At 45.8% G+C, this 25,620-nt stretch overlaps 1 protein-coding gene across 1 annotated transcript in view; it reads right to left on the bottom strand.

Annotated features, from left to right (window-relative positions):
* Nucleotides 1-1,259: 1,259 nt before the first annotated feature.
* Nucleotides 1,260-25,620, bottom strand: part of LOC117749780 (protein 4.1-like) — a 27,247-nt gene continuing 2,886 nt past the window's right edge. Inside the window, 24 exon segments of the mRNA XM_034560528.1 lie at nucleotides 1,260-1,428; nucleotides 4,138-4,218; nucleotides 4,601-4,699; nucleotides 4,972-5,016; nucleotides 6,210-6,287; nucleotides 6,368-6,463; nucleotides 11,230-11,619; nucleotides 11,792-11,894; nucleotides 11,896-11,996; nucleotides 12,072-12,119; nucleotides 12,405-12,494; nucleotides 12,588-12,613; nucleotides 12,750-12,842; nucleotides 14,365-14,448; nucleotides 14,982-15,157; nucleotides 18,753-18,850; nucleotides 18,943-19,095; nucleotides 19,697-19,741; nucleotides 22,754-22,841; nucleotides 22,922-23,018; nucleotides 24,928-25,049; nucleotides 25,145-25,220; nucleotides 25,367-25,409; nucleotides 25,484-25,588. Coding sequence (XP_034416419.1) covers nucleotides 1,318-1,428; nucleotides 4,138-4,218; nucleotides 4,601-4,699; nucleotides 4,972-5,016; nucleotides 6,210-6,287; nucleotides 6,368-6,463; nucleotides 11,230-11,619; nucleotides 11,792-11,894; nucleotides 11,896-11,996; nucleotides 12,072-12,119; nucleotides 12,405-12,494; nucleotides 12,588-12,613; nucleotides 12,750-12,842; nucleotides 14,365-14,448; nucleotides 14,982-15,157; nucleotides 18,753-18,850; nucleotides 18,943-19,095; nucleotides 19,697-19,741; nucleotides 22,754-22,841; nucleotides 22,922-23,018; nucleotides 24,928-25,049; nucleotides 25,145-25,220; nucleotides 25,367-25,409; nucleotides 25,484-25,588 — 2,448 coding nt within the window. The 3' untranslated portion in view covers nucleotides 1,260-1,317.

Below are 25,620 nucleotides of genomic sequence, written 5' to 3'. Positions count from 1 at the left end.
ATGGCCAGAACAGTCTTAAATTTGACTGAAAAGCATTTAACTAGATCTAATCAAACTATTGAACTAATGCTAACTGCTCTGTAGCAAACTCAGCCTTTGGCCCCGCCCTCTGTGAGACAGACAGGTGCTGCTGTGTGTGTACATGCGTGTGCGTGTGCGTGTGTGTGTGTGTGTGTGTGTGTGTAAATCCTCAGTTCCATTAATGTCCACTGGGTGTCGCTGAAAACAGTGTTGACAGTTGTCTCTCGAGTCTGGACTGCAACTCCCATAATGCAGCAGCGGCTTCTCCATTCAGTCCTGAAAGAAAGGCAGAAGCTGCGGTGAGGTCGTGTAAATGTCTCGTTTTCATTCGATCTACAGCTCATAAAGTCACGATAAAGCATCCCGGAATCCTTTAGCGAGCCAGGATGACATCATGCTCATGCTAACTAGCATAGCACAGCAACCTTCAAAGCATGGGCCAGGCTGTTAGCGTAGCATAGCATGTGAATGCCACCACTGTCCTGAGTCCCATGAATGCATAGGTGAATACAGGTGTGTTCAGGTGGGCGGGGCCACACTCCCTCACTTGGGCTGTACAATGATGTCACACTTGAGAGGACAGGGAATAATATTAATACAGCATGCTAGCTTAGCATTAATGATCAAAACAAGCAGCAAAGTGTTTCACATAAAAGAACAAAGGACGCCGCTACACACACATTTCTACATAAATATATATATTTAGAAACTACAAGCAGCCTACAGATCTAACAGGAAGTCACTGTTTCTATGACTTCGGCTGAAGAAGGCGGCTGAAAACTGTCCGACTTGATGCCCCTTGATGATGATGATGATGATGATGATGATGACGACGATGGTGACGACGAGGACGAGGACGAGGACGACGGTGACGACGCCGACGACGACGGCGGCGACGGCGACGGCGACGACGACGACGACGACGACGACGACGACGACGACGACGGCGACGACGACGACGACGGTGATGATGACGACGATGATGATGGTGATGATGACGATGAGGATGATGATGGTGACGATGATGACGCTGCTCTCTCCAACGAGCCTACTGTCTGAAGATCGAACCGATCCCCATAAATCTTTCCTGTCCTCCAATCGGAAGATTCCCTTCTCTTCCTGTGTTCTCTGGACCAATCAGAAGCTCGTAGCTCCTGCTTTGTCAGTGTTCGTCTCTCCTCGTCCTGAACACCGACATTTGTGTAAAGCATGCAAACACAATTTTATGAATACTGCCATGCACCAGCCAACCAATCAGCATCCAGTGCGGCTCACCACCTGTTACCTGTCATGTCACTAATCAATCACACGATCAGGAGAGACCTCCGTTTCTTTATGGACAACGACTCGTGTGACTGACAGCTCAGGATGCTGCAGCCGCGCCTCGCTAAGCACCGCAGCCAGAGCCTTGAGGAGAGACACGAGGATCAGGACCTGGTCCAGGATTAACCCTGGACTGATCAGCCCCATGTCTGCAGGGTTAATCCATACCTGGTCTGTCCTGGGTTAGACCAGGTATGTATAGGTCTGTCCTAGGTTAGACCAGGTATGTATAGGTCTGTCCTGGGTTAGACCAGGTATGTATAGGTCTGTCCTAGGTTAGACCAGGTATGTATAGGTCTGTTCTGGGTTAGACCAGGTATGTATAGGTCTGTCCTGGGTTAGACCAGGTATGTATAGGTCTGTCCTAGGTTAGACCAGGTATGTATAGGTCTGTCCTGGGTTAGACCAGGTATGTATAGGTCTGTCCTGGGTTAGACCAGGTATGTATAGGTCTGTCCTAGGTTAGACCAGGTATGTATAGGTCTGTCCTAGGTTAGACCAGGTATGTATAGGTCTGTCCTGGGTTAGACCAGGTATGTATAGGTCTGTCCTAGGTTAGACCAGGTATGTATAGGTCTGTCCTAGGTTAGACCAGGTATGTATAGGTCTGTCCTGGGTTAGACCAGGTATGTATAGGTCTGTCCTAGGTTAGACCAGGTATGTATAGGTCTGTCCTGGGTTAGACCAGGTATGTATAGGTCTGTCCTAGGTTAGACCAGGTATGTATAGGTCTGTCCTGGGTTAGACCAGGTATGTATAGGTCTGTCCTAGGTTAGACCAGGTATGTATAGGTCTGTCCTAGGTTAGACCAGGTATGTATAGGTCTGTCCTGGGTTAGACCAGGTATGTATAGGTCTGTCCTAGGTTAGACCAGGTATGTATAGGTCTGTCCTGGGTTAGACCAGGTATGTATAGGTCTGTTCTAGGTTAGACCAGGTATGTATAGGTCTGTTCTAGGTTAGACCAGGTATGTATAGGTCTGTCCTGGGTTAGACCAGGTATGTATAGGTCTGTCCTAGGTTAGACCAGGTATGTATAGGTCTGTTCTAGGTTAGACCAGGTATGTATAGGTCTGTCCTGGGTTAGACCAGGTATGTATAGGTCTGTCCTAGGTTAGACCAGGTATGTATAGGTCTGTCCTGGGTTAGACCAGGTATGTATAGGTCTGTCCTAGGTTAGACCAGGTATGTATAGGTCTGTCCTGGGTTAGACCAGGTATGTATAGGTCTGTCCTAGGTTAGACCAGGTATGTATAGGTCTGTCCTGGGTTAGACCAGGTATGTATAGGTCTGTCCTAGGTTAGACCAGGTATGTATAGGTCTGTCCTAGGTTAGACCAGGTATGTATAGGTCTGTCCTGGGTTAGACCAGGTATGTATAGGTCTGGTCTAGGTTAGACCAGGTATGTATAGGTCTGTCCTGGGTTAGACCAGGTATGTATAGGTCTGTCCTAGGTTAGACCAGGTATGTATAGGTCTGTCCTAGTTTAGACCAGGTATGTCTAGGTCTGTCCTGGGTTAGACCAGGTATGTATAGGTCTGTCCTAGGTTAGACCAGGTATGTATAGGTCTGTCCTGGGTTAGACCAGGTATGTCTAGGTCTGTCCTGGGTTAGACCAGGTATGTATAGGTCTGTCCTGGGTTAGACCAGGTATGTATAGGTCTGTCCTAGGTTAGACCAGGTATGTATAGGTCTGTTCTAGGTTAGACCAGGTATGTATAGGTCTGTCCTGGGTTAGACCAGGTATGTATAGGTCTGTCCTAGGTTAGACCAGGTATGTATAGGTCTGTCCTAGGTTAGACCAGGTATGTATAGGTCTGTCCTGGGTTAGACCAGGTATGTATAGGTCTGTCCTGGGTTAGACCAGGTATGTATAGGTCTGTCCTAGGTTAGACCAGGTATGTATAGGTCTGTCCTAGGTTAGACCAGGTATGTATAGGTCTGTCCTAGGTTAGACCAGGTATGTATAGGTCTGTCCTGGGTTAGACCAGGTATGTCTAGGTCTGTCCTGGGTTAGACCAGGTATGTATAGGTCTGTCCTGGGTTAGACCAGGTATGTATAGGTCTGTCCTGGGTTAGACCAGGTATGTCTAGGTCTGTCCTGGGTTAGACCAGGTATGTATAGGTCTGTCCTAGGTTAGACCAGGTATGTATAGGTCTGTCCTGGGTTAGACCAGGTATGTATAGGTCTGTCCTGGGTTAGACCAGGTATGTATAGGTCTGTCCTAGGTTAGACCAGGTATGTATAGGTCTGTCCTGGGTTAGACCAGGTATGTATAGGTCTGTCCTGGGTTAGACCAGGTATGTATAGGTCTGTCCTAGGTTAGACCAGGTATGTATAGGTCTGTCCTGGGTTAGACCAGGTATGTCTAGGTCTGTCCTAGGTTAGACCAGGTATGTATAGGTCTGTCCTAGGTTAGACCAGGTATGTATAGGTCTGTCCTGGGTTAGACCAGGTATGTATAGGTCTGTCCTGGGTTAGACCAGGTATGTCTAGGTCTGTCTTAGGTTAGACCAGGTATGTATAGGTCCGTCCTGGGTTAGACCAGGTATGTATAGGTCTGTCCTGGGTTAGACCAGGTATGTATAGGTCTGTCCTGGGTTAGACCAGGTATGTATAGGTCTGTCCTGGGTTAGACCAGGTATGTCTAGGTCTGTCTTAGGTTAGACCAGGTATGTATAGGTCTGTCCTGGGTTAGACCAGGTATGTATAGGTCTGTCCTGGGTTAGACCAGGTATGTATAGGTCTGTCCTGGGTTAGAGTTACCTTGATAACGATTCTATTGGTATTTACCTGGTCGTGGTCGATTTCTGTGTCTCCAGAAATCACGATTCTCTTCTCGATTCTGGTTTCTGACATTCCTCCTTTGATAGTCTGAAGAGAAAGAGACAGAAACTCGGTCGGTAGAATCACGGTGTTGTGTTACCTTGGTGATGTGTGTTGTGTTACCTTGGTGATATGTGGTGTGTTACCTTGGTGATGTGTGGTGTGTTACCTTGGTGATGTGTGGTGTGTTACCTTGGTGATGTGTGGTGTGTTACCTTGGTGATGTGTGGTGTGTTACCTTGGTGATGTGTGTGGTGGTGTGTTACCTTGGTGATGTGTGTGTTACCTTGGTGATGTGTGTGGTGGTGTGTTACCTTGGTGATGTGTGTGTTACCTTGGTGATGTGTGTGGTGGTGTGTTACCTTGGTGATGTGTGTGTTACCTTGGTGATGTGTGTGGTGGTGTGTTACCTTGGTGATGTGTGTGTTACCTTGGTGATGTGTGTGGTGGTGGTGGTGGTGGAGGTCTCGGCCGTGAAGGTCTGGGAGCTCAGCAGTAAACCTGCAGATGGATCAGAGTCCGTGCGGCTCTGAAACACACACACGTTAATTAATCAATACTTTGAAACACACACACACACACGTTTATTAATCAATACTTTGAAACACACACACACACACACACACGTTTATTAATCAATATGTGATTTTGCCGATGAAACAGAAAAGTAAAACTGTTCGAGGACTTTAAAAGATAAAGACATAATAAGTAAATAATATGATCAGATGAATCATTGATTATGTGCTCATCAATAAGCTCATGATGGTGGTAAAGCTCTTAGCCAATCACACGTGTTCTCACCCCGGGAGCTTCATACGTGAGAGTCTTCCTCAACACTGGAACCTCCTGACAGACAGAGAGAAGGGCAACGGTCACATGACATCACACATGCTCATAAACTACACGTTTCATTGGTTCAGGAGATTCAGGCTGCTGGTTGGTTGCACCGACGTCATCTCACCAGCAGGTTAAACTGGGGCAGGAGACACTGGGGCAGGAGACACTGGGGCAGGAGTCACTGGGGCAGGAGACACTGGGGCAGGAGACACTGGGGCAGGAGACACTGGGGCAGGAGACACTGGGGCAGGAGACACTGGGGCAGGAGTTACTGGGGCAGGTTTAACTGGGGCTGGTTTAACTGGGGCAGGAGTCACTGGGGCAGGTTAAACTGGGGCAGGAGTCACTGGGTCAGGTTTAACTGGGGCTGGTTTAACTGGGGCAGGAGTCACTGGGGCAGGAGTCACTGGGGCAGGTTTAACTGGGGCAGGAGTCACTGGGGCAGGTTTAACTGGGGCAGTCACTGGGGCAGGAGTCACTGGGGCAGGAGTATCGGGGCAGGTTTAACTTGGGCAGGAGTCACTGGGGCAGGTTTAACTGGGGCAGGAGTCACTGGGGCAGGTTTAACTGGGGCTGGTTTAACTGAGGTAGGAGTCACTGGGGCAGGAGTCACTGGGGCAGGTTTAACTGGGGCAGTCACTGGGGCAGGAGTTACTGGGGCAGGTTAAACTGGGGCAGGTTTCTACCTCAGGTGTTACCTCCAGCTCGTCATCGTCATCACTGTGGTCAGATGGCTGCGTCTGATTGGCTGAGTGTGGGAGGGAGTGCTGTGAGGTTGGCCGGGGTAAAGAGGGAGGAAGGGAGTAACTCCACCCCCCCTCCACCTCGGAGTCCCGGCCGTCGTGAACAGAAAGGGTTCTGGTGCTGACGTTAGCTGCCTCCCGCTCTCCGCTGCTAACGGCAGAGTTAGCGTGAATGCTATCCTCATTGGCATGGTTAGCATGCGGGCTCTGAGCCTGCCTGACGGCGGCATCCACGGCGTCCTCCACGGCCGCCTGCGCCACCACGCTGATGGCGTCTTCACTAGTGTCGCTGTCGCTCGCCGGGCTACTCGGCTCGTCGTCGCTGACCTCGTAATAACTGACCTCGTGTTTACTAGCCCCTTCCTCTGTGACATCATCAGCATGCGTCATGCAGGCCCCCGGAGGAGGGGGCGGGGGGGGGTTAGTTGGTGGCGGCCCCATGAGATTTCTTGTCACTACCTGAGGCTGGTCCACCATTGGCTGGTCCTGGTCGCCTGACTCCGTCATCAGGAAGATCGTCTCCACCTTCTCTGATGTCTGAAACATAGTGTACTGAGGTAAGACAGGTACCAGGGTGACAGACAGGTAGACAGATACACAGACAGGTAGACAGTCACCTTCAGCAAGTTGTGTTCTCTGAAAGTGTTTTGTTCTACGGCCGAGTTCAGCAGAGCAGTCAGTTCAGGAGACATTCCATCGACTGTAGGTTTAGGCTACACACACACACACACACACACACACACACACACACACACACACACACACACACACACACACACACACACACCATTAAATTGCCGCCATTTAACTGGAAAGTAAATAAAACATAATTGATCCTTAGTAGAAACTGACAGCCATGCAGGGGCGTGGCCATAGAGAGTGTGACCAAATAGGGCGTGGCCAAAGAAGGCGTGGCCAGGGAGGGCGTGGAGCATAGAGTTGTTGGTAATTAGCATGAAATGTAAAACAGATTTAATTGTTTTCAGTCAACATATGAATAATATGAACAGTGTTTGCTGTCCATATTATTGTTCATCTGGTCACATGACATCTAGTGTTCATCTGGTCACATGACATCTAGTGTTCATCTGGTCACATGACATCTATTGTTCATCTGGTCACATGACATCTATTGTTCATCTGGTCACATGACATCTAGTGTTCATCTGGTCACATGACATCTATTGTTCATCTGGTCACATGACATCTAGTGTTCATCTGGTCACATGACATCTAGTGTTCATCTGGTCACATGACATCTATTGTTCATCTGGTCACATGACATCTAGTGTTCATCTGGTCACATGACATCTATTGTTCATCTGGTCACATGACATCTAGTGTTCATCTGGTCACATGACATCTATTGTTCATCTGGTCACATGACATCTAGTGTTCATCTGGTCACATGACATCTATTGTTCATCTGGTCACATGACATCTATTCTTCTGTCCATCCGGGGAGAGGGATCCTCCTCTGTTGCTCTCCTGAAGGTTTCTTCCCTTTTTTCCCTGTCAAAGGTTATTTTTGGGGAGTTTTTCCTGATTTGATGTGAGGTCAAAGGTCAGGGATGTCGTATGTGTACAGATTGTAAAGCCCTCTGAGGGGAGTTTGTGATTTGTGATTTTGGGCTGTACAAAATAAACTGAACTGAATTAAATCTACTGTGATCTATTGTATTCTATTGTGTTCTACTGGGATCTACTATCTTCTAATGTGATCTACTGTGATGATCAGTTACTGAGGAGGACGTGAAGAAACGGTCCGAATACTTTCACTAATGAATTCCACAGACGTTCATTTGTGGTCCGTAATCCGACCACAAGGAGTTGAGCTTTGCATTCTGGGAAGTCTAGCTAGACGAGTCACATTGTTTCTACTCATGATGTGACGAGTCACATTGTTTCTACTCATGATGTGACGAGTCACATTGTTTCTACTCATGATGTGACGAGTCACATTGTTTCTACTCATGATGTGACGAGTCACATTGTTTCTACTCATGATGTGACGAGTCAAACAGCAGCTTTTAGATGTGAAAAGGTTCTCTACAATATATCAGATGGAGGGGGAAAGCTTCAGGAAGTCAAACAAAACAATCAAGGTTCAGCAGACAGGAAGTGAAGAGCAGTAAAAGAAAGAGCAGCCAATCAGATCAGCCCAGAAAACAACAACAACAACAACATGAACAAATCTGCTGCTTCTTTGGGAGGTGAAGGGAGTTTAAACTGAACACTGCAGCTCTCCTACAAACTGTCTCCTGGAGGACACACTGTCTCCTACACACTGTCTCCTGGAGGACACACTGTCTCCTACAAACTGTCTCCTGGAGGACACACTGTCTCCTACACACTGTCTCCTGGAGGACACACTGTCTCCTGGAGGACACACTGTCTCCTACAAACTGTCTCCTGGAGGACACACTGTCTCCTGGAGGACACACTGTCTCCTGGAGGACACACTGTCTCCTACACACTGTCTCCTGGAGGACACACTGTCTCCTACACACTGTCTCCTGGAGGACACACTGTCTCCTACAAACTGTCTCCTGGAGGACAAACTGTCTCCTACACACTGTCTCCTGGAGGACACACTGTCTCCTACACACTGTCTCCTGGAGGACACACTGTCTCCTACACACTGTCTCCTGGAGGACACACTGTCTCCTACACACTGTCTCCTGGAGGACACACTGTCTCCTACACACTGTCTCCTGGAGGACACACTGTCTCCTACAAACTGTCTCCTGGAGGACACACTGTCTCCTACAAATTGTCTCCTGGAGGACACACTGTCTCCTACAAACTGTCTCCTGGAGGACACACTGTCTCCTACACACTGTCTCCTGGAGGACACACTGTCTCCTGGAGGACACACTGTCTCCTACACACTGTCTCCTGGAGGACACACTGTCTCCTACACACTGTCTCCTGGAGGACACACTGTCTCCTACAAACTGTCTCCTGGAGGACACACTGTCTCCTACACACTGTCTCCTGGAGGACACACTGTCTCCTACACACTGTCTCCTGGAGGACACACTGTCTCCTACACACTGTCTCCTGGAGGACACACTGTCTCCTGGAGGACACACTGTCTCCTACAAACTGTCTCCTGGAGGACACACTGTCTCCTGGAGGACACACTGTCTCCTACACACTGTCTCCTGGAGGACACATTGTCTCCTACACACTGTCTCCTGGAGGACACACTGTCTCCTACAAACTGTCTTCTGGAGGACAAACAGTCTTCTGGAGGACAAACTGTCTCCTGGAGGACACACTGTCTCCTACACATTGTCTCCTGGAGGACACACTGTCTCCTACACACTGTCTCCTGGAGGACACACTGTCTCCTACACACTGTCTCCTGGAGGACACACTGTCTCCTGGAGGACACACTGTCTCCTACAAACTGTCTTCTGGAGGACAAACTGTCTCCTGGAGGACACACTGTCTCCTACACACTGTCTCCTGGAGGACACACTGTCTCCTACACATTGTCTCCTGGAGGACACACTGTCTCCTACACACTGTCTCCTGGAGGACACACTGTCTCCTGGAGGACACACTGTCTCCTACAAATTGTCTCCTGGAGGACACACTGTCTCCTACAAATTGTCTCCTGGAGGACAAACTGTCTCCTACAAACTGTCTCCTGGAGGACACACTGTCTCCTGGAGGACAAACTGTCTCCTACACACTGTCTCCTGGAGGACACACTGTCTCCTGGAGGACACACTGTCTCCTACAAACTGTCTCCTGGAGGACACACTGTCTCCTACACACTGTCTCCTGGAGGACACACTGTCTCCTACAAATTGTCTCCTGGAGGACACATTGTCTCCTACACACTGTCTCCTGGAGGACACACTGTCTCCTACAAATTGTCTCCTGGAGGACACACTGTCTCCTACAAATTGTCTCCTGGAGGACAAACTGTCTCCTACAAACTGTCTCCTGGAGGACACATTGTCTCCTACACACTGTCTCCTGGAGGACACACTGTCTCCTGGAGGACAAACTGTCTCCTACACACTGTCTCCTGGAGGACACACTGTCTCCTGGAGGACACACTGTCTCCTACAAACTGTCTCCTGGAGGACACACTGTCTCCTGGAGGACACACTGTCTCCTACAAACTGTCTCCTGGAGGACAAACTGTCTCCTACACACTGTCTCCTGGAGGACACACTGTCTCCTACAAACTGTCTCCTGGAGGACACACTGTCTCCTACACACTGTCTCCTGGAGGACACACTGTCTCCTACAAACTGTCTCCTGGAGGACACACTGTCTCCTGGAGGACACACTGTCTCCTGGAGGACAAACTGTCTCCTACAAACTGTCTCCTGGAGGACACACTGTCTCCTACACACTGTCTCCTGGAGGACACACTGTCTCCTGGAGGACACACTGTCTCTTACACACTGTCTCCTGGAGGACACACTGTCTCCTGGAGGACACACTGTCTCCTGGAGGACAAACTGTCTCCTACAAACTGTCTCCTGGAGGACACACTGTCTCCTGGAGGACACACTGTCTCCTGGAGGACAAACTGTCTCCTACAAACTGTCTCCTGGAGGACACACTGTCTCCTGGAGGACACACTGTCTCCTGGAGGACACACTGTCTCCTACAAACTGTCTCCTGGAGGACACACTGTCTCCTACACACTGTCTCCTGGAGGACACACTGTCTCCTGGAGGACACACTGTCTCCTACAAACTGTCTCCTGGAGGACAAACTGTCTCCTACACACTGTCTCCTGGAGGACACACTGTCTCCTACAAACTGTCTCCTGGAGGACACACTGTCTCCTGGAGGACAAACTGTCTCCTACAAACTGTCTCCTGGAGGACACACTGTCTCCTGGAGGACACACTGTCTCCTGGAGGACACACTGTCTCCTACAAACTGTCTCCTGGAGGACACACTGTCTCCTACAAACTGTCTCCTGGAGGACACACTGTCTCCTACACACTGTCTCCTGGAGGACACACTGTCTCCTGGAGGACACACTGTCTCCTACACACTGTCTCCTGGAGGACACACTGTCTCCTACAAATTGTCTCCTGGAGGACACACTGTCTCCTACAAATTGTCTCCTGGAGGACACACTGTCTCCTACACACTGTCTCCTGGAGGACACACTGTCTCCTGGAGGACACACTGTCTCCTACACACTGTCTCCTGGAGGACAAACTGTCTCCTACACACTGTCTCCTGGAGGACAAACTGTCTCCTACACACTGTCTCCTGGAGGACACACTGTCTCCTACAAACTGTCTCCTGGAGGACAAACTGTCTCCTACACACTGTCTCCTGGAGGACACACTGTCCTGATGGACAAACAGACAGACAGGCTGTCTCCTGGAGGACAGACAGACAGGCTGAAGTGTTCAGTTTTCGAGGGTTACGGTGTCACTGCTCCTCATGCTTGTATCCATGCCGACCACCAACCAGCCAATGAGCGTACCAGTCTGGTCACAAAGGGCGACGCCTTGCGCGTCATGTGACCCGGTGAGGGGGCAGGGCTTAGACTCAGCTCCTCCAGAGGGGATTTAGGAGGAAGGAAGGGGGTCAAAGGTGAGATCACTGAGGCTCCGCCTCCTCTGACGCCGGGTGGCGAGGTCGGCGTCTTCACCTCGCGGATGGTGACCAGCGGCCCCCCTGTGATGACATCATCAGCGGTGGACAGCGGGATGCCCATTGCAGTGCTCGCTGTTGTCACAGTGACATTGGAGCTGTCTTCCGTTGTTGTCATGGTAACGACCCTCCCGGAGCCTGTGTCGTAGCTCCGACCCACGGTGTAGGTCTTCTCTCTGATTGGTTGAGGGGGAGCTCGCTTTGCTATGGACCCGCCCTCCTGGAGTGCACGGGTGATCAGCATCAAACACACACAGACCGACCGATTAACCAATCACGTGACAGCTGAGGTGAGCTCAGGGACACCTGCTGCTGTTGGACTGACAGCTGAGTGGACCAGTGGGAGGGCCTGAGAGACAGACAGAGTGTGTGTGTGTGTGTGTGTGTCTCACCTCGTCTGGTTCCAGTGGTTCGATCATCGGGGCGTCGTCGACTCGTCGTAGAGGTGAGGAGGCGAGACGTTTCTCCCACTCCGTCATCCCCCCCCCCGCCCCCCCCTCCCTCTAAGAAGGAGCGCCTGAGAGCGCTGATGGTGGTCTGAGGTCTCTGCTCCTCCTCCGGACTCCCCAGGGTCCTCAAGTCTTCATCCTGATCAGACTGTCAGACAGACAGGTTGTTTAGGTTTCAGATTTATTTTATAAATATATTTATAATGTGAAATCCTCCTCAGACCTCGGTGGCAGTCAGATCTCCGTCCACAGCTGTATCGGTGAGCTCCGTCTACACAGACACATCATACAGATAAGTGAGACAGGTGAGACAGGTGAGACAGGTGAGACAGCTGTATCGGTGAGCTCCGTCTACACAGACACATCATACAGGTAAGTGAGACAGGTGAGACAGGTGAGACAGCTGTATCGGTGAGCTCCGTCTACACAGACACATCATACAGGTAAGTGAGACAGGTGAGACAGGTGAGACAGCTGTATCGGTGAGCTCCGTCTACACAGACACATCATACAGGTAAGTGAGACAGGTGAGACAGGTGAGACAGGTGTGTGTTACCTTGGTTTCCGGCTTCTGAGGAGTAGGAGGACTCTGCTGAGAATTCTCTGTCGCTCTGGTCTCTTCCTCTTCCTCTTCCACCTCCTCTTCCTCTTCCTCTTCCTCCTCCTCCTCCTCCTCCTCCTCCTCCTCCTCCACCTCCTCCTCCTCCTCCTCCTCCTCCTCCTCCTCCTGCTGCTGCACCACCTCCACCACCAGCACCTCCTCAACTTTGAGATAGGAGAGAAAGAGCAAGGAGAGGAGACAAGGGAACAAGGAAACAAGGAGAGAGAGAGGAAAACAAGAAGGTGTCATTTAGTGCTTCGGTCACCTGATCTCATTCCTCTGATTGGTTGTTTCCGGTACCTGACTCCGCCCTCCTCTCCTCCATCGTCCTCTCAGGCGTCACAATGGTGATGAGGTCACTGATGGCTTTAGATGCTCCGTACAGCCCCATATCTACACACACACACACACACACACACACACACACACACACACACACACACACACACACTGTGATGTCAACAACAACAACAAAGATGATAACCAGGGCAACAGCACATTCAGCCAATCAGCGCTCAGGGCGCATGCAAGGCAGCCTGGGCCAATCAGCATTCAGAGCCACCATGAAGCCATGACCACACGACTAACTATGCTAATGATGCTAACTAAGAGAGTCAGACCTACTTCCTGTCGAGCCTCCAAAGGGGGCATGGCTAAAGAAGCAAATAGATGAAACCTCTGGTTGTATAGAAGTCTATGCTTCATGTTTTAAAGCTGCATTCTCTCTCCTGACCACCAGGGGGCGACTCCTCTGGTTGTATAGAAGTCTACGGTTCATGTGTTAAAGCTGCATTCTCTCTCCTGACCACCAGGGGGCGACTCCTCTGGTTGTATAGAAGTCTATGTTTCATGTGTTAAAGCTGCATTCTCTCTACTGACCACCAGGGGGCGACTCCTCTGGTTGTATAGAAGTCTATGTTTCATGTGTTAAAGCTGCATTCTCTCTCCTGACCACCAGGGGGCGACTCCTCTGGTTGTATAGAAGTCTATGTTTCATGTGTTAAAGCTGCATTCTCTCTCCTGACCACCAGGGGGCGACTCCTCTGGTTGTATAGAAGTCTATGCTTCATGTGTTAAAGCTGCATTCTCTCTCCTGGCCACCAGGGGGCGACTCCTCTGGTTGTATAGAAGTCTATGCTTCATGTGTTAAAGCTGCATTCTCTCTCCTGACCACCAGGGGGCGACTCCTCTGGTTGTATAGAAGTCTATATAAATGACTCTACTTCTCTTGATGTATTCCCTCAGTAAACATTGTAAACATTAGTTTTTGGTCTCAATCTCTAGTTTCAAGTCTTCTTCAATACAGAATGATGTTCATTTAGTGAATTATGGTCATTTAGAGTCAAACAGACCATAAAGCAGGGTACGCTTTAGGGGCGGGGCTACAAGGTGATTTCACTTCATCAAAGTTGATTGTGACATTTAAAATGTATTATTTCTGACTTCATGTCTGATCGTGTTATTGACGACAGGATGGAGGTCTGACTACTTGTGATGACATCACCAGAAACAGAAGAGCTGATTGGACAGAAATAGACACAGCTAATCACAGATGTGTCTGAATGAAGCAGAGCTCATCCAGCCAATCAGGAAGCAGCATTCGCTCACGCGCTGAAAGAAGTGAAGCATTCAGAGCTGTGGCCAATCATAGAGCAGTACTACTACAGTACTGCTACAGCAGCAGTACTACTACAGTACTGCTACAGCAGCAGTACTACTACAGTACTGCTACAGCAGCAGTACTACTACAGTACTGCTACAGCAGCAGTACTACTACAGTACTGCTACAGCAGCAGTACTACTACAGTACTGCTACAGCAGCAGTACTACTACAGTACTGCTACAGCAGCAGTACTACTACAGTACTGCTACAGCAGCAGTACTACTACAGTACTACTACAGTGATGAGCTCTACCTGTGTGTGTACCACCGTTTGCTTTCAGGGACGTTGTACTGGCTGGAGAGCCAATCAGAGAGGAAGTGGGCGTGGTCCTTGGAGCTGAGGACCAATCAAAGCTCTGGTCACCAACAAGTACAAGAAATAACTGACTGAACACACAGCTGGACTCCTGAACCTGAACCCCCAAAACCTGGTACAGAAACTACTGAAACCGGTGTGAGCAATACGTACTACTGAGAGCAGGACTACAATGACAGAGACCAGGAATACTACAACTGGGACCAGAACTCCTACAGGGACCGGTACCACTACTACCAATGAGATGAGTACAACTACCAGGACCAGCATTGCTGCTCAGATTAGCAACTGTGGCTCAGGTGGTAGAGCGGGCTGTCCTGAAATGACAACGCTGGCGGTTCAACCCCTAGTCCGCAAGTCCAAGTGTCCTTAAACGAGACACCTCACAGGAGACCAGGACTCCTAATCCTTATGATGGGTTAAATGCAGAGGTCAAAGTTCATGTATCTGACGAAGTGTTTTCACGAGCAGGACAAGGACTCCGACTACCGGGTCCAGTGCTTTTACTATCAGGACCAGGACTACCTCAGTACTAGCATGGTCAGTATGACTACCTCCATCCAGGCTGCGGCTCAGAATGTTCCTCTTGCTGATGCATCGTGGGAAGTTGGGTGCAGGTCTGGCGATCTGAGCGCTGGCTCTGCGACTCTGAATCTGAGTCCGACCGCTGTAGCGGAACTTTGAACCCAGAGAAAGAAACTTCTTTGGTGTCTCTTCTGGAGACATCAGCCTGAGACACGGACAGAGACACGCTAAGTACATTAGGAAGTAGGAGTAAACACTTAATTCATCTTTTATGAAGCATTGTTCCAACATTAACACTCATTAGTATGCAATTCATAAACGCAGTTATAAATGTTGTATTCCTGATTAATAAGCTTCATGATTGGGTTTTCATACTTTATAAATTATGTATTCCCCATTTGTAAATTAATATATATTACAAACCAATAATTAAGGACTAATAGATGATTAATGAGATAATATATAAAGTGTTAGTAAATGATTAAGAAATGATTTAAATGTCAATTATTCATGCATTTATGTATACACATAATTATTTAGATATGCACTAATGGTCAGGGACTATGTTAACGTGTGCTTTATGAACATGTTTTGATACTGCAATTCATGAATAATTCAGGTAGTTACTAGTGGTTAGTTAACCGTTAGTTAAGTATTTTGTGACCTCATCTAAAGTGAGGACTAGTTATGCCTTACAAAGCATTTAGAAATGTGAGTATGTTTCTTATTATTGATTATTGATTGAGTAGCTAGCCAACTAGCAGCTGTTAACTAACAACTAGTAACTACCTGAATGAATCATGACATTTATAAATGCTTTGTAAGTCAAAGGTAGTCCTCCCTTTAGATGAGGTAACACACAATACTTACATTAAGTCATGTTACATTAAGTCATGTTACATTAAGTCATATGTTACATTAAGTCATGTTACATTAAGTCATGTTACATTTAGTCATGTTACGTTAAGTCATTACATTAAGTCATGTTACATTAAGTCATGTTACATTAAGTCATGTTACATTAAGTCATGTTACATTAAGTCATGTTACATTACGTCATGTTACATTACGTCATGTTACATTAAGTCATGTTACATTAAGTCATGTTACGTTAAGTCATTACATTAAGTCATGTTACATTAAGTCATGTTACATTAAGTCATGTTACATTAAGTCATGTTACATTAAGTCATGTTACATTAAGTCATGTTACATTAAGTCATGTTACATTTAGTCATGTTACGTTAAGTCATGTTACATTAAGTCATGTTACATTAAGTCATGTTACATTAAGTCATGTTACATTAAGTCATGTTACATTAAGTCATGTTACATTACGTCATGTTACATTAAGTCATGTTACATTAAGTCATGTTACGTTAAGTCATTACATTAAGTCATGTTACATTAAGTCATGTTACATTAAGTCATGTTACATTAAGTCATGTTACGTTAAGTCATGTTACATTAAGTCATGTTACATTAAGTCATGTTACATTAAGTCATGTTACATTAAGTCATGTTACATTAAGTCATTACATTAAGTCATGTTACATTAAGTCATGTTACATTAAGTCATGTTACATTAAGTCATGTTACGTTAAGTCATTACATTAAGTCATGTTACATTAAGTCATGTTACATTAAGTCATGTTACATTAAGTCATGTTACATTAAGTCATGTTACATTAAGTCATGTTACGTTAAGTCATGTTACATTAAGTCATGTTACATTTAGTCATGTTACATTAAGTCATGTTACATTAAGTCATGTTACATTAAGTCATGTTACATTAAGTCATGTTACGTTAAGTCATGTTACGTTAAGTCATGTTACATTAAGTCATATGTTACATTAAGTCATGTTACATTTAGTCATGTTACGTTAAGTCATGTTACATTAAGTCATGTTACATTAAGTCATGTTACGTTAAGTCATGTTACGTTAAGTCATGTTACATTAAGTCATATGTTACATTAAGTCATGTTACATTAAGTCATGTTACGTTAAGTCATGTTACATTAAGTCATATGTTACATTAAGTCATGTTACGTTAAGTCATGTTACATTAAGTCATGTTACATTAAGTCATGTTACATTAAGTCATGTTACATTAAGTCATGTTACATTAAGTCATGTTACGTTAAGTCATGTTACATTAAGTCATGTTACATTAAGTCATGTTACATTAAGTCATGTTACGTTAAGTCATGTTACATTAAGTCATGTTACATTAAGTCATGTTACATTTAGTCATGTTACATTAAGTCATGTTACATTTAGTCATGTTACATTAAGTCATATGTTACATTAAGTCATGTTACATTAAGTCATGTTACGTTAAGTCATGTTACATTAAGTCATGTTACATTAAGTCATGTTACATTAAGTCATGTTACATTAAGTCATGTTACGTTAAGTCATGTTACATTAAGTCATGTTACATTAAGTCATGTTACATTAAGTCATGTTACATTACGTCATGTTACATTAAGTCATGTTACATTAAGTCATGTTACATTTAGTCATGTTACATTAAGTCATGTTACGTTAAGTCATGTTACATTAAGTCATGTTACATTAAGTCATGTTACGTTAAGTCATGTTACATTAAGTCATATGTTACATTAAGTCATGTTACATTAAGTCATGTTACGTTAAGTCATGTTACATTAAGTCATGTTACATTAAGTCATGTTACGTTAAGTCATGTTACGTTAAGTCATGTTACATTAAGTCATGTTACGTTAAGTCATGTTACGTTAAGTCATGTTATATTAAGTCATGTTACATTAAGTCATGTTACATTAAGTCATGTTACATTTAGTCATGTTACGTTAAGTCATGTTACATTAAGTCATGTTACATTAAGTCATGTTACATTAAGTCATGTTACATTACGTCATGTTACATTAAGTCATGTTACATTTAGTCATGTTACATTAAGTCATGTTACATTAAGTCATGTTACATTACGTCATGTTACATTAAGTCATGTTACATTAAGTCATGTTACATTAAGTCATGTTACGTTAAGTCATGTTATATTAAGTCATGTTACATTAAGTCATGTTACATTAAGTCATGTTACATTAAGTCATGTTACATTAAGTCATGTTACATTAAGTCATGTTACATTACGTCATGTTACATTAAGTCATGTTACATTTAGTCATGTTACATTAAGTCATGTTACATTAAGTCATGTTACATTACGTCATGTTACATTAAGTCATGTTACATTAAGTCATGTTACGTTAAGTCATGTTACATTAAGTCATGTTACATTAAGTCATGTTACATTAAGTCATGTTACATTAAGTCATGTTACATTAAGTCATGTTACATTAAGTCATGTTACATTAAGTCATGTTATGTTAAGTCATGTTACATTACGTCATGTTACGTTAAGTCATGTTACATTAAGTCATGTTACATTAAGTCATGTTACATTAAGTCATGTTATGTTAAGTCATGTTACATTACGTCATGTTACGTTAAGTCATGTTATGTTAAGTCATGTTACATTAAGTCATGTTACATTAAGTCATGTTACATTACGTCATGTTACGTTAAGTCATGTTACATTAAGTCATGTTACATTAAGTCATGTTACGTTAAGTCATGTTACATTAAGTCATGTTACATTAAGTCATGTTACATTAAGTCATGTTACATTAAGTCATGTTATGTTAAGTCATGTTACATTACGTCATGTTACATTAAGTCATGTTATGTGAAGTTGTGTTTTGTCTTGTCATATCATAAGTGAAATCATGACATTAAAGACATCACTGACCTGAAGAAGGAGTGGTTCTCCACACACACTTTCCACAGTCTTTTAGCTGATCGGTGGTTCAGCAGCTTGAAACCAATAGTAGACTCAAACTGGTCAAACTGGAGGCAGAGACAGACTGAAACTGGTCAGACTGGAGACAGACAGACTGAAACTAGTGTGGTCTTCTGTGGTGTGAGTCGACCTGTCTCACCTCTCCAGGTCGGATCTTGATGTAGAAGTTGTTCCTTTTGTACGAGATCTTCAGGATCTTCGGCCACGAGAATCTGTTGATCCTTAGTCTGTCTCTGTAGACCAGAAGACCGCTACTGCACACGCCCAGCATGATGGCCACGCCCTCTGAGTCCTGCACACACACACACACACACACACACACTGGACTCATGAATGACACAACTGGAACATTAAGTCATTTGAGAACAATTAAACCAGAATGTTTTGCTGTATTGTCTCTGAACTGATGCCAGACGTCCTGGTTGATGGTATACTTTTAATCTTTTCTGATGGTTTGACTATTAAAATGAGACGTAGCATAGCTACATGCTAACAGTGAGCCTGTCCTCACCCCCCGCCCTCTCCTTCAGGGGTCAGAGTTCAGCAGCATCAGAGACCAAAGAGACAACAGTGATCACTTCCTGCTGCTCTGATTCCAAAACCATTAAAACTATGACATCACTGAATGTTTGAGTTGGTCTATGAATATCAAGTATCTGTTATGGATTATGGATTATCACAGCTCCTCAGCATATTTGATTCACATCTTTACATGTTTAATGTTCAGCAATGGTTTGGTTTCTGGCAGTATGATAAATGAGTTGGATGGCTGCAGTGGATTGTGGGTAATCTAGGAACAGGAGCAGAGAATAAAGGAATCACTGATGACACTCACACACACACACACACACACACACACACACACACACACACACACACACACAGTCTCTTACCTCTGACTGAGCTGAAGGCAGACAGTCAAAGCGACTTCCTACCATCTACTCGTTCAGACAGACGGAACAAACAGAGAAGAAGAACAGCTGGTCGAGATGAGGAAATAAAACACATCAGCTGTGCTGCGTTCAATGTGCCTTTCAGAGCATTGGACATTCAAACACCACAACGTGCAACATGTGTGCAGAGAACATCTTCATCTCCAGCTCATCTTCATGTTCATCTCTAATGATTTCATCATGAGTTAGATGGACCAATCACGTTGGAGCTTTGCGTGAATGCAGGTAAACCGTCCTGAGTGACACCTGGAGCTGAATCTTCCTATTGGTTAGAAATCAGATCGTAATCTGGTTACTTCCTCTCTGTTCCTCGGACTGTGAAGCTGAACAGGAAGTCCCAGATATTAGCTGACCTTCTCCCGAGAGGTTCAGAGGTCGACACTATATACATACGTATGTATATATGTATATATATATATATATATATATACATATACACACACACACACACACACATACGTATAGAGTTAAACATGAAGTTAGCTGGATAACCACAAATCCTGATGAAGTGAACCAGAGTTTGCAGCTGTTACTAAGAGACTGAATCAATGGAAAACTGCCACGATGGAAAAATCATTACACACACACACACGCACACGCACACGCGCACACACACACACACACACACACACACACACACACACACACACACACACACGATTGATCAGGACAGGAAGTGTGTCATGTATTGATCAGATTGTTGAGAAACAGAACATCAGCAGCACACTGAGATCTGTGCTTTTGTATTAGTTTATATTCTGAACATACACATATATATATATATATATATATATATATATATACATATATATATATATGGACGTATTCATAAATATGTCCATGTATATATATATATATATATATGAATCTTTATATGAATATGTGTATATATATAAATACTCTAATTCGATGAATTAGACAAGAAACAACGAACTGAAACAGAAACAAAAGACAAGTTTCTCCACAAACACCAACCACAGACGAGTCTGAATGGTTAAAAACAGAAAGCAACATGACGCCTGGACATGAATCTGATCTGCAGGTTCCACTTTTAAGATGATGTTTGGATTGTTGTCCTGAACACGGGCTGGGATCATGTACATGAGGGTACAAATGGCCGACTATGGGTCAGTGGTTAGCAGGTCCGTCTTTCATTCAGGGGGTTGGCGGTTCAATCCCCGCCCTAGTCCATGTGTCCTTGAACAAGACTCTTAACCCTGAACTGTTCCCTGTAGCTGTGTCCACAGTGTGTTAATGAAACATGACTGGAAGTCATTTTGGATAAAAGCGTCAGCTAATCGACATGTAATGTAATATAATGTAAAAGTACTCGAATACTCGTTTCATAATCATTTAGATAGAAGCTCTTTTTGCAGCATCATTCTTTTACTTTTCCCAGATTCAAAAACCCTGAACCCTGAGGACAAATAGCCACATCAAAGGTTCAACAGCTAAGGTGAACTGAAACGATGGACGAAGCTTTCGACAGCGAAGATGTTTGTATCTGGTCTTCAATCTTTCTCCATCATCTCCTGGTAGCAGCACGAATCTCTGCCTGTCTGATTGACATCTCTCAGTGGATGTCTGACTGACATCTCTCAGTGGATGTCTGACTGACATCTCTCAGTGGATGTCTGACTGACATCTCTCAGTGGATGTCTGACTGACATCTCTCAGTGGATGTCTGACTGACATCTCTCAGTGGATGTCTGACTGACATCTCTCAGTGGATGTCTGATTGACATCTCTCAGTGGATGTCTGACTGACATCTCTCAGTGGATGTCTGACTGACATCTCTCAGTGGATGTCTGATTGACATCTCTCAGTGGATGTCTGATTGACATCTCTCAGTGGATGTCTGATTGACATCTCTCAGTGGATGTCTGACCGACATCTCTCAGTGGATGTCTGACCGACATCTCTCAGTGGATGTCTGACTGACATCTCTCAGTGGATGTCTGACTGACATCTCTCAGTGGATGTCCGCACACCACCTGAAAATTAACCCGGACAAGACTGAACTTCTCCTCCTTCCAGGAAAAGTCTCTCCCACCCACGACCTGACTATTAACTTCAACAACTCAGTGCTGGCTCCGACTCCGACTGCCAGGAACCTCGGTGTGACACCTGTCAGTCAACTCTCCCTGACTGCCAACATTGCCGCAATAACACGCTCCTGTAGGTACATGCTGTACAACATCAGGAGAATACGACCTCTTCTCACTCAGAAGGCGGCACAGGTTCTGGTCCAGGCTCTGGTCATCTCACGGCTGGACTATTGCAACTCCCTCTTGGCAGGTCTTCCTGCTAATGCCATTCGACCTCTACAGCTCATCCAGAATGCAGCTGCTCGACTGGTCTTCAACCGACCGAAATTTACCCACAATCCTCCGCTCCTCCGCGACCTTCACTGGTTACCGGTGGCCGCCCGCATCCGCTTCAAAACACTGGTACTTGCGTACCGTGCGAACAGATCGGGTCCAGTCTACATCCAGGACATGGTCTAACCTCACACCCAGGACATGGTCTAACCTCACACCCCAGCCCGTTCACTTCGCTCGGCTTCTGCCAATCTGCTTGTAGCTCCTTCACTTCGAGCTAAATCACGACTGTTTGCTGTGCTGGCTCCTCATTGGTGGAACGAGCTCCCCATTGACATCAGGACAGGAAGTCTCTACATCTTCCGGCGCAAACTAAAAACACATCTTTTTCGACTATACCTTGAATAGGTAGCACTTAAATGCCGTAGTAGCACTTAAATGTCCCTTACCGATAGCACTTTAGCAGCACTTAAATGGCACTTACGGATAGTACTTTGTAGTTTGACTTTATTGAAGAAATTGTACTTTCTTGATTCTTGTTGTTCTGAGTTTGGACTCATGGTTTAATGCACTTATTGTAAGTCGCTTTGGATAAAAGCGTCAGCTAAATGACATGTAATGTAATGTAATATTGATGTCTTGGTCTCAGGTTATCATCATGTTGTATGTTTATACCTTTGCGTGATGAAGGTCGACTCCGTACATAGAAAGCTTCTTTACGTTGTCCAGGAAGTGCATCTCTGCTTCAGCTGGCGTCATTCCTCTAAACACACAAATCTAGTTTTAACAGTTGTTGTTTGTTTGTTTCACTTAAAATGACATCAACGTGTTCAATGTGAGAACCTGTATGTCTTGTGCAGCTCAATGATCTTCTGCTCCATCTCTTTTGTTTGATTTGGAGCGAAACAGAGTTCACTGACGTAATCTGAACCACACTCATCTGAAATATACAGAGAGAGAGAGAGAGAGAGAGAGAGACACACAGGTAGTCAGAGACAGGGTAAAGCAGGGTACGATAGGGTACACCATAGAAGGCTTCAGCAGGGTACGATAGGGTAGGTCAGAGAAGGGTACAGCAGGGTACGATAGGGTAGGTCAGAGAAGGGTACAGCAGGGTACGATAGGGTAGGTCAGAGAAGGGTACAGCAGGGTACGATAGGGTACGTCAGAGAAGGGTTCGGCAGGGTACAATAGGGTAGAAGGGTACAGCAGGGTATGATAGGGTAAGTCAGAGAAGGGTTCGGGAGGGTACAATAGGGTAGAAGGGTACAGCAGAGTACGATAGGGTAGAAGGGTTCAGCAGGGTACGATAGGGTAGAAGGGTACAATAGGGTAGAAGGCTACAGCAGGGTAAGGTAGGGTACATCAGAGAAGGGTTCAGCAGGGTACAATAGAGTAGAAGGGTACAACAGGGTACAATAGGGTAGAAGGGTTCAGCAGGGTACGATAGGGTAGAAGGGTACAGCAGGGTATGATAGGGTAAGTCAGAGAAGGGTTCGGGAGGGTACAATAGGGTAGAAGGGTACGGGAGGGTACAATAGGGTAGAAGGGTACAGCAGAGTACGATAGGGTAGAAGGGTTCAGCAGGGTACGATAGGGTAGAAGGGTACAATAGGGTAGAAGGCTACAGCAGGGTAAGGTAGGGTACATCAGAGAAGGGTTCAGCAGGGTACAATAGAGTAGAAGGGTACAACAGGGTACAATAGGGTAGAAGGGTTCAGCAGGGTACGATAGAGTAGAAGGGTACAGCAGGGTACAATAGGGTAGAAGGCTACAGCAGGGTAAGGTAGGGTACATCAGAGAAGGGTTCAGCAGGGTACACTAGAGTAGAAGGGTACAACAGGGTACGATAGAGTAGAAGGGTACAACAGGGTACAATAGGGTAGAAGGGTTCAGCAGGGTACGATAGAGTAGAAGGGTACAACAGGGTCCAATAAGGTAGAAGGGTTCAGCAGGGTATGATAGGGTAGAAGGGTTCAGCAGGGTACGATAGAGTAGGAGGGTTCAGCAGGGTACGATAGGGTAGGAGGGTTCAACAGGGTAAGATAGAGTAGAAGGGTACAACAGGGTCCAATAAGGTAGAAGGGTTCAGCAGGGTACAATAGGGTAGAAGGGTTCAGCAGGGTACGATAGAGTAGGAGGGTTCAGCAGGGTACGATAGGGTAGGAGGGTTCAGCAGGGTACGATAGAGTAGGAGGGTACAACAGTGTCCAATAGGGTAGAAGGGTTCAGCAGGGTACGATAGAGTAGGAGGGTTCAGCAGGGTACGATAGGGTAGGAGGGTTCAGCAGGGTACGATAGAGTAGGAGGGTTCAGCAGGGTACGATAGGGTAGAAGGGTTCAGCAGGGTACGATAGAGTAGAAGGGTTCAGCAGGGTACGATAGGGTAGGAGGGTTCAGCAGGGTACGATAGAGTAGGAGGGTTCAGCAGGGTACAATAGGGTAGAAGGATTCAGCAGGGTACGATAGGGTAGGAGGGTTCAGCAGGGTACGATAGAGTAGGAGGGTACAACAGGGTCCAATAGGGTAGAAGGGTTCAGCAGGGTACGATAGAGTAGGAGGGTTCAGCAGGGTACGATAGGGTAGGAGGGTTCAGCAGGGTACGATAGAGTAGGAGGGTTCAGCAGGGTACGATAGGGTAGAAGGGTTCAGCAGGGTACGATAGGGTAGGAGGGTTCAGCAGGGTACGATAGAGTAGGAGGGTTCAGCAGGGTACGATAGAGTAGGAGGGTTCAGCAGGGTACAATAGGGTAGAAGGGTTCAGCAGGGTACGATAGGGTAGAAGGGTACAACAGGGTACGATAGGGTAGAAAGGTACAGCAGGGTATCTTTGCAGTAGAGCACAGTACCAAGGTCGTAGTCTCCGAGCTCTGATTGGACGGTGTAGGAGCTGAGGACCGTGTGAGTCGCAAAGGAACACGGGAGACGTCCAGAAACTATATCCTGTCTGAGCTGGAGACACAGGAAGTACCTGAAGATGGAAAGGAGGACGTGAACTCTATCCTGTGTACAAACAGGAGACAACATATTTGTATTGATTTTTGATTGACAGTTGAGTGAATCTACCTGGTGATGTCCTCAGAGAGCTGGGCGGGGTCAGGGGGGTAAAACTTGACGTTAAAGGAGAAGTTCCAGGGAACACCTGAGAGACCACGAGGGGGAACTTTTTTTATCATTTATTTCAATATGAATCTCAATCACAACTTATCAATTTAAAATAACTACATTTAATGATTGACATTTGAATCCCCCCCCCCCACCACCAGTGAAAAGGGCGGGGATACTGACCTCTGACCTGCTTCTTCATCTCCTTTGCTGGATCCAACCAGTTCTATAAGACGAGAGGTAAAGACAGATCAGAGAGAGACAGAGAGAGACAGAGATAAAGAGAGACAGGTACAGTACCTTGTTGTTGTCCCCATCCCTGAAGGACAGACAGAAGTAGTCTCTCTCCAGCAGGTTGACGTGTTCACAAACTTTCTCAAACAACTGAACACCGCAAGCTCGTTTCTATAGAAGAAGAAGAAGACGTTTAGACTATC

This window comes from Cyclopterus lumpus, chromosome 20, assembly GCF_009769545.1.
Source record: "Cyclopterus lumpus isolate fCycLum1 chromosome 20, fCycLum1.pri, whole genome shotgun sequence".
Classification (NCBI taxonomy): Eukaryota; Metazoa; Chordata; class Actinopteri; order Perciformes; family Cyclopteridae; genus Cyclopterus; species Cyclopterus lumpus.
This window is presented reverse-complemented; position numbering and strand designations above follow the sequence as displayed.